The sequence below is a fragment of the Chrysoperla carnea genome, chromosome 1, assembly GCF_905475395.1.
Source record: "Chrysoperla carnea chromosome 1, inChrCarn1.1, whole genome shotgun sequence".
Classification (NCBI taxonomy): domain Eukaryota; kingdom Metazoa; phylum Arthropoda; class Insecta; order Neuroptera; family Chrysopidae; genus Chrysoperla; species Chrysoperla carnea.
Genome location: NC_058337.1, coordinates 37030764 through 37046466, shown reverse-complemented (window position 1 = coordinate 37046466; position 15703 = coordinate 37030764). Strand labels below are relative to the sequence as shown.

The 15703-nt window shown below is 28.4% G+C and overlaps 3 protein-coding genes across 3 annotated transcripts; 1 reads left to right on the top strand and 2 right to left on the bottom strand.

Moving 5' to 3' along the window:
• Positions 1–1821: 1821 nt before the first annotated feature.
• LOC123303865 (pseudouridine-5'-phosphatase-like) lies at positions 1822–5834 on the bottom strand. Its single transcript, XM_044886317.1, has 4 exons — positions 5750–5834; positions 5454–5675; positions 4254–4486; positions 1822–2019 (listed from the first exon to the last, which is right to left on the bottom strand). The coding sequence occupies exons 1-4, from the start codon at positions 5811–5813 to the stop codon at positions 1822–1824; spliced, it is 717 nt and encodes a 238-aa protein (XP_044742252.1). The 5' UTR covers positions 5814–5834.
• A 766-nt stretch (positions 5835–6600) lies between these two features.
• LOC123303706 (melanoma-associated antigen B16-like) lies at positions 6601–8414 on the bottom strand. Its single transcript, XM_044886305.1, has 3 exons — positions 8001–8414; positions 7755–7929; positions 6601–6953 (listed from the first exon to the last, which is right to left on the bottom strand). The coding sequence occupies exons 1-3, from the start codon at positions 8226–8228 to the stop codon at positions 6601–6603; spliced, it is 756 nt and encodes a 251-aa protein (XP_044742240.1). The 5' UTR covers positions 8229–8414.
• A 398-nt stretch (positions 8415–8812) lies between these two features.
• LOC123291081 (double-strand break repair protein MRE11) lies at positions 8813–15128 on the top strand. Its single transcript, XM_044871535.1, has 8 exons — positions 8813–8994; positions 9076–9220; positions 10511–10668; positions 11083–11933; positions 12473–12630; positions 12699–12825; positions 12881–13246; positions 15068–15128. Exons 1-8 carry the CDS (start codon positions 8901–8903, stop codon positions 15104–15106), a joined length of 1938 nt encoding a protein of 645 aa, XP_044727470.1. The 5' UTR covers positions 8813–8900; the 3' UTR covers positions 15107–15128.
• Positions 15129–15703: the final 575 nt, after the last annotated feature.

The window sequence follows — 15703 nt, the reverse complement described above, 5'->3', positions numbered from 1 at the left end:
TCGCATTAGTTTTTTGACATACTGCCCGAAACAAAAAGTAATCATTTTTGGAAATTGAAAGGTCTATTCTTATTACATTTATAGGCATTTTCATCGATTTGTTATTGTTTCGTACAGTTGTCAAAAAACTATTCAAATAAAGAAAATAAATATCTTTTATCTTTATCGAACAGTGCTTTTTAACAAAGTTAGAAGATTCGTGATATGCCTTTTGGACAGTTTTTTGACATATGTCCAAAACAAAAAAGAATCATTTTTGTAAATGAAAAGGTCTGTTTCATGCGGTCTAAAATATATTTTCTCTTTATAATCTATAAGTTGTTAAAATATATGACCCCATATGACATTTATCATAATTGAAAAAAAAAATCATTTTTGTAATATATTTTTTCTAAATACATCTATCTCTATGTGCATGTTGATATTTATTAGTTAGAATAATATTTTATCTGGAGTACCTACGATATATTCACACTCTAAAAAAAAGTGATGTTGTAACAAGTTAAAAATTTAAGAATCAATTCGATAATAATACCAAACTTTAAACATAATTTTAAGCACTCGGAGTATTTAAATTTTTGAAATTTTAATATTTCGTAAACGTGTGGATTTTTGCAAAAAGCCCTCTAAAAACTTTTGACCACGGTAACAGGACATGTACAAATTATGTTTACCTATACCTATTAATTTTTAGCTCTGAAGAAACATGTTGTTTCCCTTCACCCACACGCTCTTCACATTATTACTGGGAATAAAAACAGTACTTTCTAATTTGGCTAGTTGAGTTTTCTTATATTTCGGAGATTCCTCTAAAAGACCTTACTGAACTAAATTAAATCATAAATTTATGAAAAATAATCCATAACTCAATCATGTTTTCGGCTACCTATATTATAATATATTTCTTAAAATAATGATAGAAACAGATATTAACCGCATTTTTACTAAAAACGTAGGTACTTTATCTATGTGCAAGATTCATTGACAATAGTGGCGAGTATATTTCGACTTATCACATCACTACAGTAGTAAATACGATCACTAAAATGTGATTAAAAATAGGTGGAACATGCTTTACAATCAATGTGTATCATTTCGGATGCTTTTGTATAGATACATAGCCCTAACATCTACTATTCTTAGCATGCAGCTTTCTATTTAAAAGCTTTATACAGGGTGTTACAAAAGTCTCGAAGGCAGCAAAACTCGGAAAATAAAGGTTAAAAAAAATCTTACAAAAGTTGTACGGCTGAGTAGTATTAATTCTGACCTTTCAAAATTTCTGAAAAATGAATTATACCTTTTAATTGGTAGGAGATAGAAAAAATCTTTATATTCGAACTATTTTTCGATAAATTTACTTATCGAATCCACTGACTATGTCAGTAAAAATGCGTTTCATAAATGGCTGCATTTACAGGAGTGTACTGTTAGTTCAAATTTATGTGGAGGAATTTTCAATAAGGGCCCCCCCCCTTATTGAAAATTCCTCCACATTAATTTGAACTAACACCCCCCCCGGGGTCACCCAAATCACTCCTTCCATTTTTTTCAAAAGATTTTACACAATTTTTTCTGCTGTTTCGGTACTTTTCTAACACCGAAAATGTATTATACTAAAAAATGATTGAGTTGGTATTTTTTATTCAACGTAAACGTTAAATTTATCAGCTATAAGAGCATAAGAGCTTTCAAAACGAGCATACTTCTTTTGTAAATATTATAAATTAAATATAGATATTATGTTTAAAAATTATAAATATATATAATATATTTAGAAAGAAGAATAAAAAATATTTATTTGTATAAAAAAAAATTGTTTTATTTCTTAACATCGCAGGAACAATATGGAGGTAAACCAAAATGTTGTGGTTGGAAACATTCTAAAGATCTAATTGAAGATGTTGGTTTTTGCACCATTTGTGGTTCTGCAGAATTTGATGGTGTTACCCATATTACTTGCATTCCAGTATTTATAGCTTCTAACACACCTCTTTGGGTACTCTCAAATACCAAACACTAAATATTTTAAAAATTCTAAATGTTTAAATTTTATACGTTAAAAGATCATAGGGTAGCAAAAAAAAAAACAGTGCTTTAAAACTTTTTAATCAAAGCGGCACCTCTCATACAGTACCTTCAAAAGTAACAAAATGAATGAAAAACCTACATTTTTTTATTTTTCAGAAATATTTGAAATAATCGAGAATATTACGAAAAATTTTGAGTTTTGAAAGTTTTTATTATAGAACGATTCTGTAGATATCCCGAGTTTAGGGTAATAACAACTGAAGAAATCGCCTTCAGGATAACACCTCTCGTATAATAATTTAGTGAATATTTCGGGAAACTACTTAACCAATCGTAAAAGAAACGATTTTTTGTTTTTTGAGTTAAAATTACTCTAAAAAATGATTTTTATCCTATAATTATTATATTTCTTAGGGCAAGGATTCAATTTTTTGTCCCTGAAATAAGGACAAAAAAGAAATTAACTCTTGACACAAGAAACACATAAATCGTGTTCATTTAACGAAAGAGTGAGTAGTTTTTGAAATATCGCCTTAAATTTGGTACCGGCTTCTATTTCGAAACGATTCTGGAGATATCCGGAAAAATACTCGTCTTTATATTATTAAACAACCCAAAGTTACGGAATATGTTTGATTTTACAAATGAATCCGTACGATTATAGTATCTGACGAATTAATCTGTAATGATTGAAAAATTGCTCTGGGATATCACCTCTCGCATAAGAATTGAGTCATATGGGTCCCCTTTAAGAATCTTGTAAATAAATTGGGTGATTTTGAGAATTCCGCCATTAAAAATAAAAAAGGGACCCTTATAGAATCACAATCAATCATTTTGTCTGTCTGAAATACTTTTTTGGAGAAGAAATTGTAAAGAAAATACTCAAAGAATCAAAACAGGAAACAAAGAAAAAAAGAATATCAAATAAAAATACTATAGCAACGGTAGTTAAGAAAGGAAAAACTACAGAACAAAGTAAAGAGCACAAAATATAAGGATTTAGAAAATAAAAAAAGAAATTCTCACAAAGATAACAGCGATGCGCAGAACATCTGTACAGAACCCTTTTCGAAAGATGGAAGATATGAAGGGTGGATACTGTGGGTCAGTTGTTGTAAAGCACGTGCCAGGCTTGATAAATATTTACTTTAAATTTAAAGGTTTAAAATTTTCATTAAAATTAAATTTGTTTTTGAAAAAAGGCGTAATGATTCCTGGGAGAAATTTATCCTAATTCAATAAAAACGGGGATCCTTTTACCGATCAGTAAATGTAAAATGATTCTTTTATTCTTAAAAGATGTATACGCACATCTAAAAAAAAAGGTATGCCAATATCAGAGCAATTAAATAAAAAAACCATATCAAAGTTACGTATAACCGGAATAGGTTGGCTTTAACTCATGTATTTAATAGATTGGTCAATTCCCCCAATTTCTCTTAGAGTTTAATGATCCTATCAGGATCATATAGTATAAAAATAATTTTACAAAAGGAAGCAAATAAAAGTGTTAATTATATAAATATTCGTAAAAGAAGTTAAATATAATGCAAAATCTTTATCAGGCTTAGGTTAAAAAAAAGGGACAAAAAGCCATAGCCACCTATTAAAAAAAAAAAAAAAAAAAAAAAAAAAAAAAAAAAAAAAAAAAAAAACACCCACACACACAACTTTGGATCATAACTCGAAAACCGGCTGTTTTATTTAAATTTTTATGACGCCACTGGATTCTACAGAAAAAAAGGGTATTTCCTGTGTAAAAGTTATATTCTCTTAACATTTCAAACAACGACGTTATTAATGTAAGTTGAAAAGTAAAAAATCGAACGTTTGCTTATAACCGTTTGCGAAAGCAAAAAATGCGAGCCAATTTTTGTTGACGCCAATGAACTTGTCTCAAAAAGAGAGATCGAGAGAATACTATCCCTTTTTTCTATCTCGTATAGTTATGGAGATACCTTAATAAAACATGGAATTAAACCCACTCTGTACACATAAAGATCATAAAAACAACATATACAAATATTTATAATCACTCAAAAAAACTCATGAAAAATTCTAATTACCCCCTGTAAAAATTTTTTCTTGATACGCGCTTAACAAAGTAAAAAGAATGTCCGTTATCCACATTACTAAATAATATTTTTATATTTTAATGTATCGTAATAATTTATACACTAACTAAATTAAATAGTAAAAAAAAGTATATCATTAATTACCCTGCTGTGCGAAGGTGATCCGAGAAATCTTTTTGCACATACTTCAAACAATTCTCTACTTTTTTTCTTAGATTTAACATCATAATCATCGGGGGCATAAACTATGTGATGGAATAAATCAAATATATCACGGTGATTAGTACTCTTATCACGCAGAGAGTGAAATGTATTTGTAGTAGCTATTGCAATTGGAATATTCTGAGAATATAAATGGTTTATCAATCTAGAAACGCCTAAAATAACAAAATAGATATTTTAGCCTTATGAAGGAAATTTATACACAGCTATTACGATTGGAATATTCTGAGAATATAAATGATATCAGTCTAGAAACCCCTAAAAATAACAAAATAAATATTTTAGCTTTAGCAATGAGTGAAATTTGAACATCGGTTTATTACTGAAACAGGGATTCCAAATAAACTTTTCATAAATCTTCGGTTATCGAGATACAATTACTTTATTATAAAGGCGCGGTTTACTTTCAAAATTCATCTGCATGACAAAGCAAAAAATTTCCATCGGCCTTAGTCTGATAATTACCCACAATATTTTGCATTTTTTTATAAAACGTCTCCGGGGCGCAAACTTCGAGAAATTTTTTTATATAAAATAATTCATTGTGTATCTGTATCTTACACTTAAATTTCCAAGAGGCCGCAAAATAACTCTATATATGAGTTTATTCTAATTTTGTTTAAACTTTCTTAAAAGCCCGACATTAATGTGTCGGTGTATAAATTTATTTGATTCCTAAGGCAATTTTATTTGCTACAGAACAAATAAAGTGCTACTTTTATTTACACAAATTTAGTTCAATGACATCGTTTTACTCTACGAAAATTTTCCTATTTACCGTGTTCAGAAAATTTGATTACGTCACATTAAGTTTAAAATTGGCGTATGTCCGTTTTCTTTTTTATTAGTGTCATTCAAAAATAGTGGACAAGCAAATTCAAAAATCATTTTGCCTGAAAATCGGCATCAAAGTTTCCGTCATCCAACAAACTGAAAATACCTAAAAAAAAATTAAAAGTGCCTTGATTCAATTAGTATTTCTTTACTAAGAAATTCAAAGGCTAACTTTTATTAGGCTTCCAGTTTTTACAAATTTATTTTCAATTTAAAAATGATGAACTTTATCAAAAGAAGCATTTGTAAAATTTTTCTATACAGAAATCAAAAAACTTTTGTTAATACCAGGCAATTTTTCACATCTCGGCATTTGCATTCGACAATGCTCGCGATAATCATACAATAGTGCTTCAAATGATGTTTGATTAATTCCAGTAGCATCAATTGCCATTTGTATGGTCTCCGTCTCCGTAAGACCAAATAACTCTGGTAGCTTCTCAGATACTATGGGACGATATCTTTTTTTTGTAATAGTTCGTATTACTGAATTATTAATTTCTTTTGTGTCTATTAAAATATAAAAAAATAATTAGGTGTACGTACCTACATATTATTATGAGCTTCGTACTAAAATATATTACCTAACAATACCCCATCAACTTCGAATATAACATTTGAGATCATGTTGTAACGTAAATTTGACATTTTTACGGACAATTTTATATGAAAGACCAAATGACAGTAAGTTTATTTATTTTTGTTTATGAATTTTTACATGGTTATTTAAATATTTGAATCAGAGAAACCAAATTGATTAGGAATAAAATCGTATAATGATGATAACATTACTGTTGCATTATTTGTCAATTTGCCAACATTAAGTTTGTAACGCTTAAAAATATTGATGCCACCAACAAAATTTTGGGATAGGTGTTTATAAAATCACCTAATTAGTCCATTTCCAGTTGCCCGTCTGCCTGTCTATCTGTAATCAAGATAACTCAATAACGAAATGAGATATCAAGCTGAAATTTTTATAGCATACTCAGGACGTAAAAAGTGAGGCCGAGTTCATCAATAAGCAACATAGTTCAAGGTCTTGGGTCCAATAATAATCTTAGCATAATACCAATAATTATCTTTAATATTTTCCCCCTTATGCAAAGGCTCGACGTAACAAAGCAATCCCGATATTTAGGTTAAAACAAAATTAGAATCTGTTTCTGGGTGCATTTCCGCAATTTTCTGCTTCATATATACGATAATTTACTACGACAACAATAAATATTAAAGTTTTCCTATCAACCTTTTTATATTTGTAAAAGCATCCGTTTTAACTTTCTTAACTAATAAAGTTCGTCTTACCTAATGCACTGACAACACTGCAAGTACTAGGTTATCCATATATTCCTAGCCTAGAATATCTAAAAATAAACGCTTTAAGTAAAAAAATAACTTTTACTTTATTATAAAATATTTAAAACAAAAACAATTAATGTTCATCTGATTCCAATTGAACAGTTTCTTCTTTTTGAGCTTTTGCTTCCATACAAATTTTGTAAAGTGCGGGAAAAGTTTTGGCACTGCGTCCATATACTTTAGATACAAATATCAAACAACTTTCCTTCGAGATTTCTCGTTCAGCTCGAAATCCCCAAGCATAATCCACATTATCATCATTAATACATAATTGACTCAATTTTGGTTGAGATAAAGTTGCACGGGTTTTAGCCAGATACAGTTTTTGAGGAAAATCCACGCAAACTAAGTATCTAACATCGCCAAATCTTTCATGTGGTGTATCGGACAATATTTTCATTTTCCTTAAAAGTGAAAATATTTTTTCTGAAAAAAATTATTTTTTTATCAATAAAATAATCATAATTTATAATATTTGCCTATTTTAAGTTATGCGTTATGTCTCAGACTTAAACTCTTATAAGTAAGGAAATCATTTAAGAAACCATCACTAATTTTCAGTGGGAATAGTAGTATCTGTGAATAATCATTGACATAACTTGATAACTTAGCTAGATAAATATCTACCGAAGTGGGCGAACAACACGTTGTTTTTTTGAATTAAAAATAAAATTTCTTAGGTAGTTTGTAGAAACATATGTAACAGAAAATGGATAGCCAGTATACGAGACAGAATTCAATTTAATGACAAATTCAATGAACGGACACCCAAAATTATGTATAGTAAATAGTATTTGTTTGGAAATCAAATTAAGGACGTTCATGCGTCAACAATATTAGTAGAGAAATAAAAAACAATATGATAATGCGATAATTTAAATGATTTTCTTTGATGTAAGACAGGAAAAATAACCTGTTATCGAATTAATTTAAATTTTTTTAAAGTTTAAAAAATGACTAAAAGTAAGTTTTAACATGGGACTAAATGAAAAATATAAATCGATATTTTTCAAAAATTATATCGATAACCATACTTGAAACTTTTACCAGTTAATAATTATTTAAACTTTTAATAGAATTTCAAAAAAATTTTCTATTTTCTATTAATTTAAAATTCTTTAAAATTTACATACTGTTTCTCTATGAACGCACATAGCAAAACAGGTACACGCATGGACGTCCTTAATTGCTGTATGATAGTAATTATATATTTTGTAATAGGCTTACCTTGATCGCTAACTCCACCAGACATAAAAATATGTGCCAGAACAATAAATAAAACTGCATATTGCGCTTTTTCTTTAGGTGATTTTGTAGGAAACTTAGGATTTTCTAATGTATTTAAAACTATAAACTGCCTATCAGAGCATTCAGGTACTTCCACCAATGTTAAACCATAAACCTAAACCAAAACAAGTCATACAATTTATTGCTAAGTATAATAAACTATGGATTATAGACTCCGGGACTTACATCTTTTAAAATTTCATTAGCACGGCGATATACTTCATTGAAATTGCGACCGTTTTCGGCCATAACTGCTTTAACAATATCAGTACGTTTTATGGACCTTTTAGAACCCATCATATTTAAAATAAAACGTACAAAATCATTTATAGTGTGAGCCGGAATTTGAAGTTGACTTGTACTCTGCGATAACTTTGGAGGTTTACTTGTCGTATTTGCTTTTCTAGTTACCATTTTTCTTTGTCTTGAATATTTTAATAAATTAATAAATGTCTAAACGATTAAAAACTAACAAACACAGAAATAAATATAATAAGTTAACCAAATTGTATTTGTTTTTTTGCTATGAAATTACTGACAAGTGTACATTTAACCAAAACAACAAGTTAAATATTGAAATTTAACCGCAAATGCTTTACTTAGTTTAGAAATCTATCACTAGGTATCTTGTTGTCACCTGTATACTCCATAGTCAAAGTTTTAGTTTAAGAATACATTTACGTCATGACGTAACTAATAATTAATCTCAATTTAGATAAAGTTTATAAACATAAAATAAAAATTATGCTATATAGATATTTTTTATGCTTCATATAATCAGGATTTTTGATATAAAAACGGTTGACCGATACTCTATGTTAATTTTATTATTCGTTTATTATGTTGCCGAGTGTCACCGAGTGTCCAAAACATATTACCTTTTTTTTAACAATCTTCCTTTGCATCATGTTTTTATTTTATTTTGAACAAAGACAGCAATAGAGTTGTTTACAAAAGATAAAATGCTTATAGAAAAGGATAAACATAGTGAAAAATGAACATGAAGTAAAAATTCGCGCAATTCATGTTCACAGAACCGGCGTCCTATTGACAGATTAAAATAATTTGAAAAAAGAAAGTATTAAAATGGCAGGGGATTCAGTAAATTATGATGATATTATAAATATTTTGGTCGCTACCGATACACATTTAGGATATAATGAAAATGATCGAATTCGAGGTAAGCATCGCGTCTACTTAAGGTTATACATTGTACATTATTTGTAATGGTTGTTTCAAATTTTTTAATTTTGTTTTTAAGGTCAGGATTCATTCACTGCATTTGAAGAAGTTTTACAAATTGCTCAATCGTCGGAGGTAGATTTGCTTTTACTCGGTGGTGACTTATTCCATGATAGTAAACCATCTCCAAGTTGTTTACACAAATGCATATCCTTGCTACGAAAGTAATATATGTTTTTTTTTATATTTTTTTAAAATGTTATGTAGCGTTAGTCAAATATTCTTAATTGCTTGAGTGATATTAAAACAATTACATAGTTTAATATTACTATAATAAACTATTTTAATCCATTCATATAAAACTTAAAAATTTAAGAGTGTTAAACTGCCACCTGTGCGGCATCATAATAAACATGTCTATTCAAAATTATTAATATTTTACAAACTTTGGAAATTCCAGCCCTAGTATATCTTATGTTGAGTTTTTAAAATATTAACCCTTTAATATCATTATTAAAAAAAGTCGCTGCACTAAGTCTGAAAAAAAGGTTCTGGGAGGGTTACAATTTATAAGCCTTTATGAGCACAGGAAAATTTTCTACATATGGTAGCAGTTATGATTTCAATTCTTGTTAGCAAATGGTGCAGGAGGGAAATTTTATATATTTTCATTTTTGTTCATTAACAAAAGTACACTACATGTCTATGTTTGTTGGTATTTTTCTATTCGAAGTCACTTCTAAACAAATTTATAGCTTAGAACTACCAAAAATTTATAAAATATGAGCGGAGAAAATTTAAGCCCGCCTCTGATTATATATTTTCCCGTAATAATTATAATCAAAGTAATACTCGAAATACGTATTTGTATAATACATATAATGTATCATTGTGCGGAAAATTTTGCAATTTTTAGTGTTATTGCAAATGTTATAAATTATACTTTAAAACTTTATAATTTATTAAAATGACAAAAAAAGATCATGTAAATATGGGTTCAAAAATATTTTGTTTTTAAATTAGTAACGTTAAATAATAAAATCTCGTAGAAAACTCCTACCTAGAGCATATTGCAATAATATGAGTTATAGAATGTCTACAAAAATGTCAGAAAACTAATTATTTTCATTAAATTGAACTTAGAAATTTCTGGTATATATTGATACTAATTTCATCACCTCAAAATTGTTTACACCTTGCATAGCGAGTACATTTTATGCACCTTTTTAGTAAAAGGTCTTATGGTAATTTTTGATAATGCAATAACCTCCTGATTTTTATTGAATCCGGATTATCGAGACACTACTATATTTGTTTTGAACAGAAAATTGAGTTAATTCTATCGTTTAAAAAAATTATGTTTATTCAAATATCGATAATGCGATCGGATTACAATCTGGTTACGACATATTATACAATATGATGCTTTTTATCGCAATTATTTTTGCGTTTCATGACTAAACTTTTAATTTGAAATTAGAAATATGCAATTATTAATGTAAAATGTATTTCAGATACTGTTTGGGGGACAAAAATATTCAAATTGAATATTTATCAGATCAAGCTTTGAATTTTTCACATTGTCAAAATCCGACTGTGAATTATGAAGACCCAAACGTTAATGTTGCACTTCCAGTATTTTCTATTCATGGAAATCATGACGATCCTAATGGTAAGTTTCAGTAAAATCGACAAAAAATAATTTTATTTTTTGTGAAAGTGTTTTTTATAATTGCTATATTTCCAAAGCAGTCTGTCTTATTTTTGGTATTTTTACAACAAATAAGTTTTGCAACCAGTTCACAAGCAAACTGGATTGAACTTATAACAAATAAACATGGGCAATCGCAGACAACTTATTTAAAAATGGTTAAACAATTGCGAATCGAATCACAGACCTTTTTAATTTTCCTCTAATATTAAGTTGTTGGGTCTTATTTCAATATGTTATTAAAAATTAAGATATTTATCTGATAACGAGAGACGTCCTTAAAGAAACACAAATAATGTAAAATTCAAAAACTGGGTAGAAATTATATACTTTAAAACAAATTTTAATATAAAATGATTTTGTTTTATCAAACAGGTTTAACGGGGTTATCATCATTAGATATATTATCATCAATGGGTTTAGTAAATTACTTTGGTAAAATTACAAATTTGGAAGAAATTGAAATCCACCCAATTTTACTTCGAAAAGGAGCAACTAATCTTGCACTCTATGGTTTATCACATATAAAAGATAAACGGCTTAGTCGGTTATTTAAAGAGAGAAAGGTTTCAATGTTGAAACCTGAAGGAAATGAAGAATGGTTTTCCATACTTGCATTACATCAAAATCGTGTCGATCGTGGACCTCACAATTATATTCCCGAATCCGTGCTTCCTGACTTTTTGGATTTCGTTTTATGGGGTCACGAACATGATTGTCGTATCGACACAGAAGTATCTGCAGCTAATGATGTTCATATATCACAACCAGGTAGTAGTGTGGCTACTTCATTGTCACAAGAGGAAGCTGGTAGAAAATATGTTGGTTTGTTAACAATCAATCGTAAAAACTTTAAATTCCAAAAGATTCCTTTGAAAACTGTTCGACCATTTATATTCCAAAATTCATATTTGGATGATTTTGAATTTGACACGGATTCGAAGAAAACTTTATCATTACAAGTTGAAGAATACATTAAAGAAGAAATTGATCGATTGATTATTAAATCGAAAGAGTACTTAACTGGGCATCCGAAACAGCCAACATTACCGTTAGTACGAATTCGTGTTGAATACAGAAATGAAGATGAAATGTTTAATCCAATTCGTGTTGGTTTGAACTATGCAGAGAAAGTAGCTAATCCATCGGACTTAATTATTCTACGCAAAGCATTTACAACCAGTTCAATCAAAAATGATATCAAATTTAGCATGAAAGACATGGAGGTAAGTCATCTAGTGACAATTTTAAATTCAGTACACTTGTTCAACTTTCATCTCTGTTCTTCCTATATTCTTAGGACCTCTGTCAAGAGAAATAAAAGAACAGAATAAATGAATTATTAAAAAAAAAAAATTAATTAAAATCTCTCAAAACTTTTAATTTTCGAAAAACTTTTCTTAAAATTTGAGGTTTTAGGGAATACTTTCCGACATTATCAAGTTTTTGGTGAATTATTGCATGTAAAGCATATTCTACTACTAAATTCACAAGCTTAAGTATAATATCCTGAAAATTTTTGTTTTGAAGAGTCTTATTCTACTATTAAATTAAACCAAAATTCATTTTCCAAAAAGATTTTGTAGGATTCAAATTTTTAAATAATCACAACAAAGTTCAATAATATTTGTCCTTTAAATATCCTCTGTAATCCAGTTTGATCTAATGTATTTTCTTTCTTTCGAAAGTATTCCAATAAACGAATGCCGAATAAAATAGAAATCGTTTATTTGCAAATCAATGAGAAAATAATTTTTATTTTCAGAAAACAATTGAATCTCGAGTTGAATCAAAAGTGGAAGAATATTTCATGGAAACCAATGAGAAACGTAAAATGACTGTATTGTCTGTAAATGGAATGTGTCAAGCGTTAAGAGCATACATTGACAAGAACGATAATGATGCAATTGAATTATTGGTCAAGTAATTATCGCTTTTTAAATTTTTAATTAAAACAAAATTTATAATTATTTTGTATTTTATTATTTCAGTCACCAGATAGAGAAAACTTTAAATCTCATGAAAGAAACAGACGTGGAAGTAGCTGAAATTGATAATAAATTGACTGAAGTAACAAAGAAGCGTATGGAGGAGCAATTAGAGCAAGAGTTACAAGAGGTAAAATAATTGCTTGTAATATTTTAGGCTAGTGTTTACAATAATTATTTTCTAGGCTGAAAATATCTTGAATGATCCAAATCGTGTGCGATCGTATGCAAATACAGAAGAAGCAGCACCTGTTGATAGTGAAAGTGATGAAGAAATGCCACTGAAACAGCGAGGTCGTGGTGGGCGTGGTGGTAAAGCTGCTCCCAAAAAACAAACCAAAACTCCTGCAAAATCACGTGCTAAAGCAAATAATACCAACAATTCAACGGTGATTGATGATTCACCAGACGAAGATGCACCGATTGTCGTTGTATCTCCAGCAACACGTAGTGGTCGTCGTGGTAAACCTACACCAAAAGCAGCACCCAAGGCTGAACCACGAGTTACACAAACCACTCCATCTCATCAAAATAGACGAGCAGCAACACTTGTAAGTAAATTTATACTTAGTAGAGTGCAAATTTATATGCACAAAAAAGTTTTAAATACGCATAAAATATTTTTACATGGTCTTATATGATTAAAATATATGGCACAAGGAAGAATAAAAATTTTATGATTTCCATAAAGTATTAACCACCGAAGTTGAATTTATTTACTCAAATCTAACTGTGATTACTAACGAACTCATAGGGATATATTTTTCTAATACAATTCGATCTATTTAATTTAATTCAAAATATTATTGATATTGAAAAATTATTGTACATTGATTTTAAAATTAAGGATATTAGGCGTTTTGAATAACAAAATCTGTTTGGAATCTTAGCAACATTGAAACTTTTTGACCAAAAAAAAATTTTTTTTTTAACGAAATGACCAATTTATATTTATAGGAATGGAAGAGGTTAAATCAAAATATTTAGACTCGATACAAAAATAAAATAAGATTAATCTTATGACTACGAGTGATTTTAAAACCAAGTTAAGTTTAGTCCCAAGTTTGTAACGCTTAAATATATTGATGCTATGAACAAAATTTTGGTATAGGTGTTCATAAAATCACCTAATTAGTCCATTTGCGGTTGTCTGTCTGTCTGTCTTCTGTCATCTCGATTACTCAAAAACGAAAAGAGATATCAAGCTGAAATATTTATAGCGTGCTAAGGACGTAAAAAGTAAGGTCAAGTTCGTAAATGAGCAACATAGGTCAATTGAGTCTTGGGTCTGTAGGACCCATTTTGTAAACCGTTAGAGATAGAACAAAAGTTTAAATGTAAAAAATGTTCCTTATAAAAAAATAAACAACTTTTGTTTGAAACATTTTTTCGTAAACATCACTGTTTACCCGTGAGAGCGCATATTATGCGCAAATTGTAGTATTAAATGGGTATATCTGTTATATGTGTATGACATGTATGTACGTGTAATGTGACAGAGCAATCAACACTGTCTATACATGGTATTTCAACAATTAACTCAGTCAATTGTTTGTTTTCACTTGTTTTATAACCTTTTTGGTTTTCAATTCGAGCTCTATTTCTACTTTGTGCTACGGTATTAAGTGTCAATAGAAAAATTAAATTTGTGTATTTGATGCTTGCTTTATCATTTTATAGTTTTAATTTATACGACTGTACTCCGTAATTGGATGTGTCTATTTTTTAACATTTCAAGCATACACCATTTAACAGAGGTTAAAGTAGTTACATTTTGTATCACCAGACTGCGTAGTCTCAACAATCCGGTATCAAAAGACATATAAAATCCCAAATTATTTTCCGACATGTTTTTTTGCGAATTTTCTCACACAATTGCTTTATTATAACGAAAAAGTTTTTTTTGACAGTCTGCCCTATCAAAACGATTTCATTATGGATCGAATATCGAAAAAAACAATGAGCATCACCTTGACTTTATGGGCAATTTCACTTGATTTTTATCCAACATTGTATATACGAATTTGTTCACGAAATTTCGATCGTAACACAAAAGTGGCTCTTTAATTAATTGAACTATTAATTTAATCTTTCCGTTTATTATAAAATCGTAACTCACTTTAGAACTTAAAATCAATACTTCAGGGTTTTTCAAATTACAAATTATCTATATATATTTTGAATTATATAATATTTACAAAGGTATTATTATTAAAAAGGGATGATAGGGAAAAAATTTTTTCTTTAGTCTACATTCATCAGAAAAAATATGATTAGTTTAAAAAATGTGCGTAGTTTTTTATGTTTATGTATGTAACGAACTCTTAATACTAATTATAAAATCTGTTTTTAAAATTATTTGTTATTTACAGGGTAAAAGCTACGTGATTGATGTAACAGACAGTGAATAATTGGAGTCAGTATTTAAATTTTTAAAAAAATTTCCATTATACATTTTTTATTTTCATTTTGTTGATTCAAACAAAACAAAAAAAAAACAAAAATATTTGTACTGTGCTTATATTATAATTATAATGTGTATGTCGTATTTATACTTGATTTTTCCACTTAGATCATATCTTTATAAATAAGAAAATTTATATTAAAATATAAATAAGAGTAAAAAGAATTATTATTTTGTGAGAATGCGTAAATAAAAATATGTCGAATGATTATTATAATCGCATCCACTAACAGATAAATGTACATGAGTATTCAATTTGCCTGTATTTGTAATACTAAGAATGTGGTTGAAAATAAAAAAAATTGATTTTAAAATTTTCTCGTAATTGGAATAGATTTGACGTTTATTTAGTGTTGATGCATAAGCAGATACTCATTTTAAATTACCAATAAATTTAATAGTTTTATATTCATTTACATATAAAAATGTATTGTGAAATGAAATTTTGTTTAAATAAGCGAAATAAATAACTAAAACCAGTCGTCGTATTTCTAAATAATGTTTCCGTGTTTGTGAAAATTTTGATATTTTATAATTTTTCAGT

What these genes read in the sequence shown, in the direction of transcription:
- LOC123303706 (XM_044886305.1), bottom strand. Translation starts at nt 8,228, where the DNA reads ATGGTAACTAGAAAAGCAAATACGACAAGTAAACCTCCAAAGTTATCG. An exon ending in CTAATGAAATTTTAAAAGAT is followed by an intron (nt 7,930 to 8,000) that starts GTAAGTCCCGGA and finishes GTTTTGGTTTAG; the next exon opens with GTTTATGGTTTAACATTGGT. An exon ending in TGGTGGAGTTAGCGATCAAG is followed by an intron (nt 6,954 to 7,754) that starts GTAAGCCTATTA and finishes AATTTTTTTCAG; the next exon opens with AAAAAATATTTTCACTTTTA.
- LOC123303865 (XM_044886317.1), bottom strand. Translation starts at nt 5,813, where the DNA reads ATGTCAAATTTACGTTACAACATGATCTCAAATGTTATATTCGAAGTT. An exon ending in GAGATGTGAAAAATTGCCTG is followed by an intron (nt 4,487 to 5,453) that starts GTATTAACAAAA and finishes TTGTTATTTTAG; the next exon opens with GCGTTTCTAGATTGATAAAC. An exon ending in GATCACCTTCGCACAGCAGG is followed by an intron (nt 2,020 to 4,253) that starts GTAATTAATGAT and finishes TAAAATATTTAG; the next exon opens with TGTTTGGTATTTGAGAGTAC.
- LOC123291081 (XM_044871535.1), top strand. Translation starts at nt 8,901, where the DNA reads ATGGCAGGGGATTCAGTAAATTATGATGATATTATAAATATTTTGGTC. An exon ending in AAATCATGACGATCCTAATG is followed by an intron (nt 10,669 to 11,082) that starts GTAAGTTTCAGT and finishes TTTATCAAACAG; the next exon opens with GTTTAACGGGGTTATCATCA. An exon ending in GCAATTGAATTATTGGTCAA is followed by an intron (nt 12,631 to 12,698) that starts GTAATTATCGCT and finishes TTATTATTTCAG; the next exon opens with TCACCAGATAGAGAAAACTT.